This window comes from Polypterus senegalus, chromosome 11, assembly GCF_016835505.1.
Source record: "Polypterus senegalus isolate Bchr_013 chromosome 11, ASM1683550v1, whole genome shotgun sequence".
Lineage (NCBI taxonomy): Eukaryota > Metazoa > Chordata > Cladistia > Polypteriformes > Polypteridae > Polypterus > Polypterus senegalus.
The window spans coordinates 126,405,683-126,419,288 of NC_053164.1; the positions used below are offsets into that span (position 1 = coordinate 126,405,683).

The 13,606-nt window shown below is 36.1% G+C and overlaps 1 protein-coding gene across 1 annotated transcript in view; it reads left to right on the forward strand.

Annotated features, from left to right (window-relative positions):
- Window positions 1-13,606, forward strand: part of bin3 (bridging integrator 3) — a 263,662-nt gene that overhangs the window by 101,860 nt on the left and 148,196 nt on the right. Inside the window, exon 2 of the mRNA XM_039769607.1 lies at window positions 6,332-6,380. Coding sequence (XP_039625541.1) covers window positions 6,332-6,380 — 49 coding nt within the window. The remainder of the gene's footprint in view (window positions 1-6,331; window positions 6,381-13,606) is intronic.

The following is a 13,606-nucleotide window of genomic DNA, read 5'->3' on the forward strand; positions in this document are numbered from 1 at the left end:
TGCAGTTTTACAGTCTACAAGAGATCGCCTCGGGAATGCTTGTCGCTTTGAACGTCGGTTATAGCATCAACAGGCTTCAAGACCTGACAGTCGGTTGTCATCAGGACGGCCTCCAGGGGATCCAGTTGTGGATGTAGCGTCCATATCTGAGGAGACAGGAGGAGGTCGTGGACATCACCGTGGATATTCCGGCAGTGGTGCTGAACGAAGATGTTTCTGGTGTGATCAACCCAGTCACTTGGCGAGGGAATGTCGCCTATCCCTAGCTCAATTGATGAAGATTGGATTGGCCTAGGTTTGTTGCTCCCATATTCCTTTTTCTTCAGAAAAAAGGATGGCTTATTGATCTCTGTGAAGTTGGGGGCCACAAGATCTTGAGCCCTGATTAGATAATGAACCCGATCTCTCCAGTGAGACTGAGGAAGACACCCCCAATTTCCCAGAGTGGCAGGCTGGCCCATCTACAACTTCTCAACTTGCAAATGCCTCCAAACACAAACCGAGTACTAGTGAGCAGTCAGATTTTGTGCGCTTGCAGCATGCTGATAGCTCATTAGAATATGCATTTAAACAGGCTTGCTCTGCTAATGACTCTTATTACCAAGAATGTGAAACCTGAAGTACACAGGGACATTCTTTTGCAGTTAGCCCACTCTCACATCTTTGGAGGGCACTTGGGGGCTGATAAGAGCAGAGATCATTTATCAAAACGATTTTATTAGCTGAATATGGGAAAAGATGTTGAACGATTCTGTACTTCATGTCCTGATTGCCAGATCGTCTGCGCTTATAAACCTCCTCGGGCTCCCCTTTCTCCTATGCCTATTCTAGAAGTCCCCTTTTAGCGGTTGGGATTAGATATTGTAGGTCTTCTTCCTAAGAGTAAAAACGGGTATCAATATATGCTGGTGTTGTTTGACTGTGCAACACGATATCCGGAAGTGGCTGCTTTGAAAAAGTCCAATTCCTCCACTGTAACCAAAGCTCTGTGCAAGATTTTTACTCGTATTGGCATCCCTAGAGAAATTGTAACTAATCAGGGCACACCTTTTACTTCTCATGTGATGAAACAATTGTGTGACAGCCTTGCTATTAAGAAATTGAGTGCCACTGTTTACCATCCACAGACGAATGGTTTGACTGAACGATTTAACAAGACTTTAAAACAAATGATCGGGCGAGTTGGTCATGATGATCTGACATCTTGGGCCTCTGTCCTGCCTTTTGTTATGTTCGCAGCGGAATCGCAAGCTAGGTGTCCACTGGCTTGAGTCCTTTAAGTTGTTATTTGGCAGGTGCCCGCGAGGCATCCTGGATGTTGTACGAGAGGAATGGATAGGAATCGAGACAACAGCTCATGGACCGAGCTTTGCAGATTGGGTAATTTCATTGCAAGGTAGAATTTCTAAGCTTTCTTCTGTTGCTGTGGAGTATCAACGACATGAGCAGGAAACTCAGAAACGTCTTTATGATAGGTGCTGTAAGCTCCATGAATTCAAACCTGGTGATCATGTTTTGGTACTGATTCTGTCTGACCCGCATAAATTCCTAGCTAAATGGTAGGGCCCAGCTGTTATTGAGGAGTGTATGAGACCGGTGAATTACAAGGTTAGAATACCAGGCCGGCGCAGACCATTCCAGATTTTACACGTTAATCTCTTCAAGGAGTGGCATGACCCGCAGGGGATTTACACTTCCTTGGCTGCTGTCTTTCAGACCGATGTTGCCATTGGTGATGATTTGACTGACTCACAAAAGACAGAATTGCTATCTTTGATTGAACGGAACATTGATGTTTTTTCGGACGTGCCAGGTGTGACTAACCTTGCTGAACACAAAATCACTACTAAGCCTGGTGTTTGGGTTCAGATACGGCTGTTTTGGATCCTGGAAGTGCGACAGAATATTGTGCGCGAGCAAGTCATGAAGATGCTGGCATTGGGTGTAATTCGTGAAAGTAAAAGTGATTGAAGTATTTTGGTCTTATTAGTCTTAAAGCAAGACAGTTTGGTTCGCTTCTGTATCGATTTCAGGCGCTTAAATAAGATCTCTAATTTTAATGCTTGTCCAATGCCCTGTGTTGACAAGCTGTTGGAAAAACTGGGTCAAGTGTCCTATATCTCCATGCTAGATCTCACGAAAGGTTACTGGCAGGTGCCTCTTGAGGCTGTCAGTTGTGAGAAAACAGCATTTGCGACTCCTGATGGACTTAATGAATTTACAAGACTCCCATTTGGTCTTCATGGGGCACCTTTAACCTTCCAGCGTATGATGGATCAGATCTTGCATCCTCATTTTGAATATTCCGGGGCATACCTCGATGATGATGTGATTTTCAGCAATGATTGGCATACGCATTTAGAACGTCTTCAGGCTGTCCTTGAAAGCTTGAGACAGGCTGGCTTGACAGCTAACCCTAAGAAGTGTAAATTGGGTATGTCTGAGACTCATTATTTGGGTTATTCCATGGGCAGGAATTTACTTCCACCACAGTTTAGAAAAGTGGAAGAGATGCTTGCTTACCCACATCCAAAAATGCAGATACAGGTACGCGCTTTTTTCGGGCTTGCTGGTTATTACAGGAGATTCATCCCTGACTTTGCAAATAGGGCTGCTCCTCTTTCAGAACTTACTAGAGGCAGGAAAAACTGCCCTATTTTATGGACAGAAATTTCTGAACGTTTCCTTTTGTGATTTGAAAACTGCTTTGTCTTCTTATCCGGTTTTGCGGAATCCTGACTTTTCTAAGGATTTTGTTCTACAGACGGCTACAAGTGCATTTGGTCTAGGCGCCATTCTGTCCCAGGTTTTTGATGGGGAAGAGCACCAATCACATATTTTAAGTAGAAAATTGCTTCCTAGGGAATGCAATTATTCGACTATTGAGAGAGTGCTTGGCGTTTAAATGGGCTGTGGAAGCGCTTCATGATTACTTATGGGGTCAAAATTTCACATTAGTGACTGATCACGCTCCACTTCAATGGTTATACCATCAGAAAGATACGAACTCTCATCTCATGAGAGGGTTTTTGGGCTTGCAACCTTACAGTTTTACAGTCAGGCATCAACCTGCCTCTGAACATGTTAATGCCGATGTCCTGTCACGCCTGTTTGAACCTGGTTTGAGAGTCGCTTGATTCACAAAAATGTGAATAAAGCTGATGGCGGGGGTGTGAGCTGGGGGGCTGATTGCACCCCTAGAGAATACAGATGCTTCTGGGAAAACTCCTCCTAAAAACGCTGACAGACTAGTTTCATATTGCTCCCTTACTTGCGGCTGCTTTGTCGCACGGTACTCTGCATACTTAAAAGCCTGAACAGCACCTGTTAGTTTTGAATTGTTTTGCTTCTCTCCCTCTCTCTCTCTCTCTCTCTCTCTCTCTCTCTCTCTCTGACATTCCCTGCTCCTGACGTGCACTCCTTTGAAGAGGAAGGTATGTTTGCATACTTTTAATTGTGAGACGAAACTGTCTCACCTGTCAAGGAGCACGTTTAAACTTTTGAAAGAGACATATGTTTGTTTGCAGTGTTTGAATAAATTTCCTGTTTCTACAGCCTCCTGTGTTTCTGTGCAAATCTGTGACTCAAGTGTGACAAGATATATATATATGTACTTACTGTATATGCATTTATATTCAGGGCCATAAGTATTTGGACAGTGACACAATTTTCATAATTTTGACTCTGCACACCACCACAATGGATTTGAAAAAAAACAATCAAGGTGTGATTAAAAGTGTGGACTTTCAGCTTTAATTCAAGGGGTTTTAACAAAAATATTCTATGAACTATTTAGAAAAGAGACAAATTAAATACGTGGTTCCTATGTTTTCAGGGGTTCAAATGGACCTAACTATATACTGTATACACACATACAGAGAGAGAGAGAGAGAGTTTCATTCCAATTCCAATGCTGATCCACCTTGTCATACACAAAAAGCCAGTCACATTTTCACAAGGATGCTCACTGTGATTGTGAATGTGCTATGTATGATATAATGAATAATAAAGCAGGGTCAAACGACATCACCGTACATCTATTGCACAGAGACTAACAAAAGAACCTTACTGCTGATTATTTAGGAAACTTCCACATTTAATGGCAATCATGCTAGTACTACCTTTACTTGCTGCTTTATGTGAACCATGGGTATTCTGCTCAAAACCATGTTAAATCCACAGTGTGTATTTTATTGAGTGTAGCAACTTGGTGCATTTAGTGAAAATCATTACTGAGGAATTTTCCATTTTGTATGAAATAAATTGGTATTCTGCGTGCTCAGTTTTTTTTTCTTCTCAACTCGTTTTACCTGGAGCGTGAAATTAGTACAGTAGCATCAGAGACTGTTCCTCCTAATTTTTACTAAAGGGCATACTGTGCCAGGACAACTAATTTTTTTTTATTTTTTAGATGAAGTCAGTGTATCATTGGTGTTAAAGCATTTGGTCTTATATAAATGAGACAGATATTGAAGTGGTATTTTGTATCTTTGTGTAATTAAAGGTTATATTTATTGTGCCCTCATTCTTGTGTATTAATTTTGATATGAATACAGTCACTTGCCATTCATCTAGTCTAGATCATGAAGACGATACAATAACATTTCTCTCTATTATATAAAAAAAATCTTGGGACGAGACATTTCAGAGAGATAATTTCAAGTCCCATGACACAAGACTTTGTGCCAAGAGATGAACTGAAAACCTAACAGGTCCAAGCGGGGGTGGCAATTAAAGACAAGCAGTAGAAGAAGAAAAGACAAAGAGTAGAAGACAAAGTAGAACATTGTAAAGAGGTTCAAAAATGTTGACGCGATACACAAGAAGAGCAGGTTAGAGATTATGAAAGTACTGTACTAAAATTTGAAAGCTCAAAAAACTGATAGTAAATATTGCATTAGCACTAACAAATAGAAATTATTACTCAGTGTAATAACGGAACAGCGAAAAGAGATAGAATATATGGACATAGTTGATATGACAGAAATATGTAGTTATTGTTAAGTTTAAATCTAATTTGTGTTGCCATCAGGGAAAAGTAGTGTTTCTTGCCAATGAAGAGGCGTATCCGGGAGAAATAAAAGATTTATTACTTGGTGAAAGTGACGAATTGACCGTGATAATAGTTTTAAAAGATGGAGATATTAAAGAGAGAGTTGATATTCGTGTTTATCCAGAAGCACAGCACGATTCATCGCAGGCGGCAGATCCGGGAAATGGCTAGCACGTAGGGCCCGCATTGGAGTTGGCGAGCAAAGCAAGCAGGGGGCAGAGCCCCCTAGTAGAAGAAATGAAAAACCATTGTTACTGGGTGATTAAAGTTAAGGTGTGTGTACACTTGTGCTGCTTTGGCTTTTCCAGAGCTACAGTTTTGGGCTCCATACCATTGTTTTTTTTTAAATAAGTAAAGCCTTTTAATTCTGATGCTTACCTGTCATGATGGCAGTTGTAGAAAATGTCATTTAAAAGGAATTGTGTGTAATCGTTGCAGAGATAAGAAGCCACTGAAACATCACCAAGGTTTCAACAAATGTGGTAGCTTAATAGGGAAGCAAATGAGTATATAAAACAGTATGAGAGTTGTACAGACCTGTACCTATGGTTTACAGCATTTAATAAACAAAAACATATCCTTCAAATCTGATTAGTTGTTGCTATATGACTGTCAAACTGAATATTTTTCTGTATTATGAAGAAAATAACATTATAGAAAAGTAACATTATTTTCCTATACTGTGTGAACTGACTTCTTATTTTTATTTGAAATTTTAGGAAGAATCTTTTGGCTCCTACATGCCTCTTTATCAGAGAAAATCTGAAAATGAATGAATAATTCACTTTTCCAGAATATTCTAGTTCTTAGCATGTTGTGATCACTGTATCTTAAACTGCCAATAATCTTTGTATTCTGGATTGTGTCTATAAGTAATGTCAAATACAATGTCAAGACAAGATTACTTGTTTGTTTGTCACTTTTCAATATTAAGTTTAAAACAACAATCAGTTTAAGTTTGATCATTGTATATTTGTATTATTAGATGCGCCAAAGACTTTAACATCCCGGTTTAAAATTGATCTTTGATATTATGAAAGTTACCCTTTACCATGACTTTACAAGACTTTACAGTAGCTACAGTTCACTGTGATAAACACTAAAGCTTTTCAATATCAACTTTAATGATTGTGGAAAGGCTGGTCCATTGAATACAAAATTAAGCATTTGAAGGAATCTTTTTTTTTATATTGTCACTAGTTGAACTAAATATTTTCCATTTGTGCTGCAAATTGTTAATTCTTTAAAATTAATTTTATTTTTGTATTTATTTTGCAGGATTCCTTTCAAGAATAACAATCCAAAAAAACAAATAATTTCTAAGACGGTAAGAAGAATATATTTTATAGTACATATGTAGCTTTTATCATTTAGCGATTTCTAGCAACAATCTGCAAACTATTTTCTCATTTTATTTTTAATGTTTTACTTTAAATAATGCAGATGAAATAAGAAATCTGACTTGTATACAGTTTCTGTGTATCAAGCTGATTTTGTTACTTTTTGTTCAAAGTATTTTGAATGCATTCTTACAAAATGCTCTTTGATGATAAGAGATTTGTCAGCTAGTTTTTATCAGTATGCTGCTGCTGGAGTATGTGAATTTCCCCTTGCGATTAATAAAGTATCTTTCTGTCTGTCTGTCTGTCTGTCTGTCTAGTTACAAATCTTTTGTTCTCCTCCTATGGTGCTACTTGCATAATAAATGGGTTTGTCTGCAATTTTACTGCCAGGAGATTTTTTTTTCTTGGATCCTGTGATTCCCTGTGCAGTCAATGACATTCATTAACAATAACCCCTTTGAAATGGTGGAACAATTTGGAGAGCACAATTTTTAGTTGTGACATACAATTGACCATTCACTTCAATTAGTAATACGCAATTTAAAAAATCATGACCTAGTCAGGAAGAAATTGTATTTTTGTGTTTAATCTGTATTTGGAACAATGAAATACATGCCTAATATGTATAGTTTGCTTTTTGTTTTCATGAATTTTGTTTTCGTGAACCATGAGAATTGTAAAACATGAGATATCATTAGTGAATCTCCGAAATTTTGCAGAGAATGAACATGGCCCTTTACTTTTCTCATTCCGCAGTCATGGGTGTGTGAAAAAAATGCTCTTTTGGCTCTCTATATTGGAGAACCATGTATAATTTTTTATCTTCCAGTTCATATGTCAGCACAGGAATCGCAGCATTGTTGTACATTCTGAATTTGCTGAAAAAGCACCGTTTCCCCTTTCTTTATAGTCTTTATAATCACAATAGACATTATTGCCATGGAGTAAATGTCTGTGAAATGATCAGTTTACCGTTGTTGTCTTGGTATGGAAATTATGTTAAAATTACTTTGCTAAATGTCTGTTCCTTAAACAACAAGGCAGAATTTGTTACATGACTGACAAATTTGTGAATATTATGTGTATTACTAAAGCATGACAGTGATAAAATAAAGTTTTCTCAAGTCCTCCATCTGGTTACTCCTATTTAAGAAAACAATGTGTTTCTGGTCATGGTGGTCATGCTACTAATATTTCAAAAGGAGTTTCTAATTAAGGAAATTTTCAATGATACTGTCACATCATTTGACTAGCTGTTTTTTTAAAATTGTGTGTAACATTTCCAGTATTTTCTTTATTATTATATATCTTTGTCCTAGGTTTTTATTTACTTTTTTAAATCAGTGTAATCAGTAATGCTGGGTGGTTTTCATTTTGATTCTCATGATTGTACTTTTAGAGCAAATTTTTTCATCATTGTTAGAGTGGTTTGACCTTGTGCTAATATTGCCACTCGTGCTCTAGAATATATCCTAGACTTAGTCCATAGCTGCAGGGCAGAATGTCACAAACATCTTTGACAAGAATAGATAAAATAGATCAAAAGATCATTTAATTTGATGCTTATTTCTCCTGCCTTTGATATAAAAGGGTGATCTTTTTTAGAAACATTAAATCAGTAAATTTGTGTGATGTGGCTATGATCATAATGGAAGCCCGGTCCTAGGATGTTCTACTCTTACATCTTGTGAATTAGTAACAAAAACATAATACTTTATATAATATGTTAAAAAAATGCAGATTTTAAAATTGTGCTGTACCAGCATTTGAGTATTTTTGTTTGCTTCAACACTATTGAGACCTCACAATGGACTCCAATTGTTTCAGCATAAATGGGATTTCACGTCTCTCAAGAGGGCAGTGGCATGTACTGTGGAAATAAAACCACAGGCTTCAAAATGAATATGACTTCATGAGGACCAAAAAAATCCATCCTAAATCCTCATTTCCACCCCCTTTTTGCTTTGAGTTGATCAAGACTTCTGTGGACTTTTGCCTTGACACTATCACGGCTTCACCTATATGATACATTTGCACAACTCCAGTCTGTTTTTTTTTTCTCTATTTATAGCACTGACTTGTTTTGTTAGACTGCAGTGCTGCCTTTAACATAATTTTTCATAATTTAGTGCTTGAATACTTGAAGTAACTTTTATCAATTTCTGGCACTATTTTAGATTGGTTTAAAAACCTTTTATCTTATAGACAACAGTTTGTTGCACTGGGTTCCAATAAATCTTGTACTGGTACTGATACCTGGTACTCAGGGTGTGCCTCAAGGCTCAGTTTTGGGGTCTCTTCTTTTTAATATTTATGCAGTTCCTTTATGTAATACTATTAGGGTGCATGTTCTGGACTATCATCATCATGTCCACAACATTGAGATCTGTGTAAAGATATATTTGCTTCACTTTCAGCTCCTGCTCTTAGCCTGCAGGATAGGTTACGTCTGTCATATAACTTTTTATAACTAAACAGTGACAAAAACTGAAATACCTGTATTGTTAATTAAAAATATGTCTTATTAGTCTAAGTTGGATCGTTTGTATCTTTGTCCAGAATCATTCTTTAATTAGAAGTCTGGGTATTATATTTAAGTTGTCTTTGTAATTTGTTCCACATGTTTATAATTTAGTGAATGCATGCTTCTTATATATAGCTTCTCTTACACCAACTTTGAATATTTCAGACGCAATTTGTGTTTAATTCCTGTTTTTAAGGTATTTAGGCAGGATTACTGTAATGCCTTATTGTATGGACTTCAGCTTTTAAATAAACTGTAGTATGTCCAGAATTCAGCTGCTTGAGTTCTGACTCTCACTCTTGGGAACACATCACACCAACTTTGGCTGCTAAATATATCACATATTTAGTACAAAATACACCTGCTGATTAAATAAATCCTTGCATGCCCAAGCACCATTATACTTCTCTGACTTTTTACTGCTTTAAGTTCCTTCCCATCAACTTTGATCCTTTCAAGCCAGTCCTTCAATGGTTCTCATCTATCAGTCCTGGGGGTCATCTGTGGCTGCAGGTTTATGTCCCTGACCCATTGTTCTTTGAATTGGACTCATACCTTAATTAAGCAATCATTTATTTCCCAGTTTATATGCTTTTTACAACCATTTGGAAGTTACAAACTGGTTATGGTATATTTGTACTGAATAAAGCAGGAATTTATGTGTTAGATGGTTGAAAAATATTTTTTTCCTTTATTATTTTTAATATTCTGGATGTTTAGACATTTATTTTCCAATAAGCACAGAAGTGAGTTGCACTGAAGTAAATGATCGTTTTACAGCCGTTTTTGTGGGTGTGTGCTCTGCTTATCATGAATATTCTGTATTGAGATAAAATTAAGAAAGCAAACTCCACTGAAGAAATTAATTTAAAAAACAAAGTAAGCAATTAAAGATACAAAAAACTGCAAATATGTCTTAATTTCTAATAAGTATAAATCTAACACTACTGCAGTTTTCTAAAAGCAACATAAATAGAAAAACAGGTTAGGTAATTAAACAATGAAATCAATTAAAGGTAGCAATAGCTGACTGAGTGAGAAACTGGATGGAACCTTAACCTGTAGTCACTGGGGACTCTGAGGACTGAAAGTTGAGAAGCAGTGGTCTACTTGTATCTAAGTTTAAGGGCACTACTGTGGATAACAAACCTTGGGATGGCCTCTCTCAGCGTCTTCTTGAAATCAAACCATTGCTAACTTTTAAAAGTTGAATTAAAATGTATTAACTATATCATATTTGTAAATTGCTTTTAATATGTTGTCACACTCCCATCTATACTTCTAAACAAGCTTCGTAACCAGGTAGATCAGCAGTTCAAGACAATCAATCCCAATAGCTAGTTAGTAATTATTGAACTTAATACTAGAATCCCTGAAGCTTACGAAAATATTCATAATGCCAGGCCAACTTAAATTCCTTTGCACCTTGTATTCAGCATCTTTGTTTAGCAAATGTGTCAATCAGCGCTGTCAGCAAAGCAGCCTGCCATCACACCCCCCACCGAGACAGCTGAAGTCAAGTTAGACACAAAATTCTCTGAGTTGAAGTCTGTTTATCTGGGAATAAGGTGTCTGGAATTGTATAGGGCAAATATCATTATTTGGAATACATACATTGCATGTGTGTTCTGTGTCTACAACAATCTTTTTAAATATAGGATGACAGGAAATGCGAGGCAAATGTGAGAAACTTTTTTCATGTTATAGATATAACTGATAAAATGTTGACGTGAAGTGTATAATGTGTGAAGACTGAAGTCCAAATATCAAATAAACACTTTCACAAAAGGTATAACAAAACAATTGCACTTTTATTCAAGAATATAACCATAGAAAAAGAAATGGCTCAATTGACATGTTGCTGGCAGTGTGTAAAAACTGAAGCCCAAATATCAATTGATACAAAGTAGACATGTTTGCTTGGCTGATGTAGAGGTAAGTACTGATGCCTCATATTCGAGGTTGCGGGTTCAGTCCCGGGACCTCCTTGCATTTACCGTTTTCAGTAATGAGTTGTTATTATTCTTACTATTTTAATAATAAAACCATACATTTGATAAAAGCAGACACACACACTCAACCATTTCTCATTGGTGTCTTGTTGTGCAAACAAGAGCTGCAGTGTCTATGGTAGATATTACTTTTCCTCGCACATGGACATTCACATCAACATGTCATTTGAACGATTTTTTTATTCTAGAATCCAGGAATAAAACTAAATTAAAAAACCATTCAAATTAAGTTTTATTCAAGAATAAAATTGAATAAAAAATAATCCAAATTGACTTTTATTCAAGAATCCAAGAATAAAACTGAATAATAAAAAATTAAAAAAAAGTTCAAATGAACTTTATCTAACTGAATGGGGGGTGGGGGGTGTAGCAAGCTGCGTTCTGCTAAACCACACATTTGCAAAACAAAAGCAGGCTATTAGCACAGTTATAAGGAGCTACAAGTGTCTTGGTATATGTCAGGAACAACGAAAAAAATCGTAAGCTTCAGGGATTCTAGTGCTAAATTACCCGTGATCTTGCTGTTATTGATTTTTTGTAATTGATTTAATTCCTGATTACTTTTATGAAAATCAAAGCATAATAATTACCAAATTGAGAAAGAAGAGAACAGAAAGTAAAGTGCTACTGAAATATCTTTTTATGCACCCTTTTTAAAAGTTTTCTTAAAAAAGGATTTAAGTAGTTTGTAGTGTATGCTGTTGTTTAACATAAAAGATCTTGGAGATTGTACAGGGTATGCTTTCTCACAGCCAGTATGTTTTTGGGGAAGAATGTTACAGGCTGAGGATTAAATGCTTCATACTCAATGTCCTTGTAAATGTGTTCATTTTACTTAGAGATGAAAGCAGCTGGAATAAATGGAATCTTATTAGCCATCAATATATCTCTGCTACTTATTAATAATCTTAATGTCATTATGGTATGTATGTTATTACACAAGTAGTTACGCTTAAAACTCGATACTCTTCTAAATAAGAGTTTCAATAAAAGTAACATAATCATATAGCAACTACCCACTTCCTGAAGTCTGACACCAGTTAGACCAGACATCAGACTAGTTTAATTCAACCAACCAGTTTTGCTGTGTAGAGCTTGTCTCATCTTTGGGACAATACAGATTTTTTGATGTTTCAAAAGAAAACAACAGTAATACAAATTAAAAATAGGTTATATGCATCAGCAAATTAGATAAAAGAAAAAAAGCATGAAAAGACTAAAGAAGTGTATAAATCTGTACCTCATTAAAACGCCCACTTGTTTTGAAAACTGGAGGAGGTTATGAATTTGTCAGCCCACGTAGAGGGGATGCCATCCTTGGCAATTCTTGCAGCTTAAAGCTTGATTGTACAACAAAACAGATAGTTGTTTGTAAGCACTGTCTTTTTACTGCTGCTTCTGAATAGTGCAACTAAATAAGGAGGTCTTAACTTTTTTTTTATTTTGAGTTTGTGAATTTACGTGAAAGGAAAGAAAAGTACAAATATAGTTTATTTTGAAAGCAAAATAAACAGAACCTAATGTTTAGTCCTATGTTTCTGCTTTAAATAAATTAAATCATGTTATTGATTGAATCTGAAGAAGATTTTTTCATTTTGTATAATTTATCCTTTTTCTTTTGGCCATATTCTAATTGTTGCAATTAAAGTTTTCTAGTGATCTGCCCTTTCTGATTTAAACACTTCAGGATATTTACTGTTTCTCTGTTTGTGGTTTCCTCTGGTACAAGGTTTGGGGTTGCTGTCTGTTTGCATGGTGCTGCTGTGTCTGAATTAGAAAACATAAAAAGGGATTTAGAAGTTTGTAAACTGTGAGTGACGTTTTCCAAACAAAAGTATCCAGACTGCTCCTATTCCTTCCTCTGGTCTCTCTAATGTCACAGGCGGCTGCTAGCCATATACTAAGTCTGGTGTGCGACAGACAATTATAGTGGAAGTGGTTTCTCCAGATTGCACCCACTCAAGAGTACTATCCCACACACAGGCTATGTTTCTGTGTGTACTAGGCAGGTACACTGGCACCATTCATTCATAGTTTCTGAGTAGCTTTAGATGCACCCTGAAAGGAAGAAGAAAGTTAAAAAACAGCAATTTATCATTAGTTACTCACCATAGTAAATATTTTGTCCTATAATGTTTCTTAGGATGTAGTCCAGGCAAAAAATTGGTTGGCTCATTGCTGTTTATAAGACTTTTTGTTGATGTGATAACTCCCAGAGTTTTTAATTTTAAAGCAGTTTTTTTAACTGCTTAAGTTAAATAAAATGTGTATCCCCGGTAGTTTAAAAAAGAGCTTTAAAGTCAAATGTTGATAATGTAATCAGTATACTATACATATAAGCATGACACCTGAAGTGAATGTGTTGGCTTAAAGCTTTGGGTCATTGTTTATTTAGAGTTGCTTCCCAGCATAGCTGAAATCCCATACACTAACATACTAGTAGGTTGATTAATTAATTGGTGATTTCATTGTTAATTTTTTTATAAGCAAAGATGTAGAAATGGCAAATACAGTTTAGTTTTTTTGTGAATAGATGTTATTAAATAAATGAAGAATATAAGTGTTTTGATTGTGGGTTGCCTTCCAAATAATAAATGAAACATTTATATAGCTTTGTCATACTAGTAACCATTGAATTTTTTTTTACCAGTCAATTAATGACATGTTAATATAA